The sequence below is a fragment of the Wasmannia auropunctata genome, unplaced genomic scaffold (assembly GCF_000956235.1).
Source record: "Wasmannia auropunctata unplaced genomic scaffold, wasmannia.A_1.0 LD336083.1, whole genome shotgun sequence".
NCBI classification, from domain to species: Eukaryota; Metazoa; Arthropoda; class Insecta; order Hymenoptera; family Formicidae; genus Wasmannia; species Wasmannia auropunctata.
This window is the reverse complement of record NW_012026807.1, coordinates 2,307,376-2,308,722: the sequence shown is the minus strand read 5'-3', so window position 1 is coordinate 2,308,722 and position 1,347 is coordinate 2,307,376. Positions and strand designations below refer to the sequence as shown.

The 1,347-nt window shown below is 31.9% G+C and overlaps 1 protein-coding gene across 1 annotated transcript; it reads left to right on the top strand.

Annotated features, from left to right (window-relative positions):
• Positions 1 to 259: 259 nt before the first annotated feature.
• On the top strand, positions 260 to 1,346 carry LOC105448739 (fatty acid synthase-like; the record flags this gene model as incomplete). The annotated part of the gene is made up of 3 exons (XM_011687481.1): positions 260 to 511; positions 616 to 850; positions 1,084 to 1,346. Coding segments are annotated over exons 1-3 (726 nt in total), but the record flags the coding sequence as incomplete, so codon positions are not given.
• Position 1,347: the final 1 nt, after the last annotated feature.

The following is a 1,347-nucleotide window of genomic DNA, read 5'->3' as shown; positions in this document are numbered from 1 at the left end:
TCCTGACCTTGACGACGCCACTCAGGGTCAAACCAATGTTATCATCTTATGTGTCCCCCTCGAAGCCCGAAAACTTTTGTTTAAACAATTTTGTTGTATAGCGCTTACTTTAGGAGATATTTGGGTGGATCGATTAAAATGGCCCACCCTGTATAATAATTACATACTTGTATGACAAAAAAGTGTACTACAAATTTGAATTTCTTATAAAATGAACAAGCCTTTTTTATGTGAACGTATAATATCTATTCCTTTATTAGACCATCCAGACATTCCAAGAAGAATGGCAACAGTTAATAATGCGGAAAAATTTGATGCGGATTTCTTCGGACTATCTTTTGAGCAAGCACATATACTTTCGCCCGAAGTAAGAATGTTACTAGAATGTTCTCATGAAGCAATTGTCGATGCGGGAATCAATCCAAAACAATTACGAGGAAAAGATACTGCTGTGATCATAGGGTCATGTGAAATTGAATCACAATTGAAATTGTTATATGATAATGATAAGGTACAGAAAATTATTAATTATATATGTATAGTAGTAATAAGAAATTATTATATTAATTATTTAAGGACAAGATATTATAACGCGCTAAGATTCTGTAATTGTAGTATTTAGGAGATAACAATATTATTGGATGCAGTAAATCTACAATAGCAAATATGATTTCACACCTTTTTGATCTGAGAGGACCATCATATACAGTTGATACAGCGTGTAGTTCAAGTCTTTATGCCATGTCCATTGGTTTTGACTTTATCAAGTCAGGCATATGCCAGGATGCAATAATTGGAGCTGCAAACATGACTTTTGTTCCCGGTTTAACCCTACAATACGCTAGGCTTGGTATTTTTCAAAAATTAATAATTAATAATTATCAATACTCAATAAAATGAAAGAAACACTTCTCTTATTCAAAAAAAGTAAATAAAATTTAACTTTCATAAAAAAGTTGAAGATAAGATTTTTGCTAAAATTAAATACATCTTGATAAACGGAAAAGATAATTCTTTCATTTTTCTGGGTATAAATTGAATGAACTTTCACACATATTTGTACATATATTTCGTATTTTTTAGGTGTTTTGTCACCCGATGGTTATTGCAGACCTTTTGATATCGGTGCAAATGGTTATTCACGTTGCGAAACGGTGTCAGTGGTATATCTTCAAAAAATGAAGAATGCGAAGAGGATTTATGCCATATGTCCGCACATTAAATTAAACTGTGATGGTTATAAAGAAGAAGGAGTAACATATCCATCGTCGTTTATGCAAGAAACTTTACTAACAGAATTTTACAAAGAATGTGGAATATCAACATCTTGTTTGGATTACGTTGAAG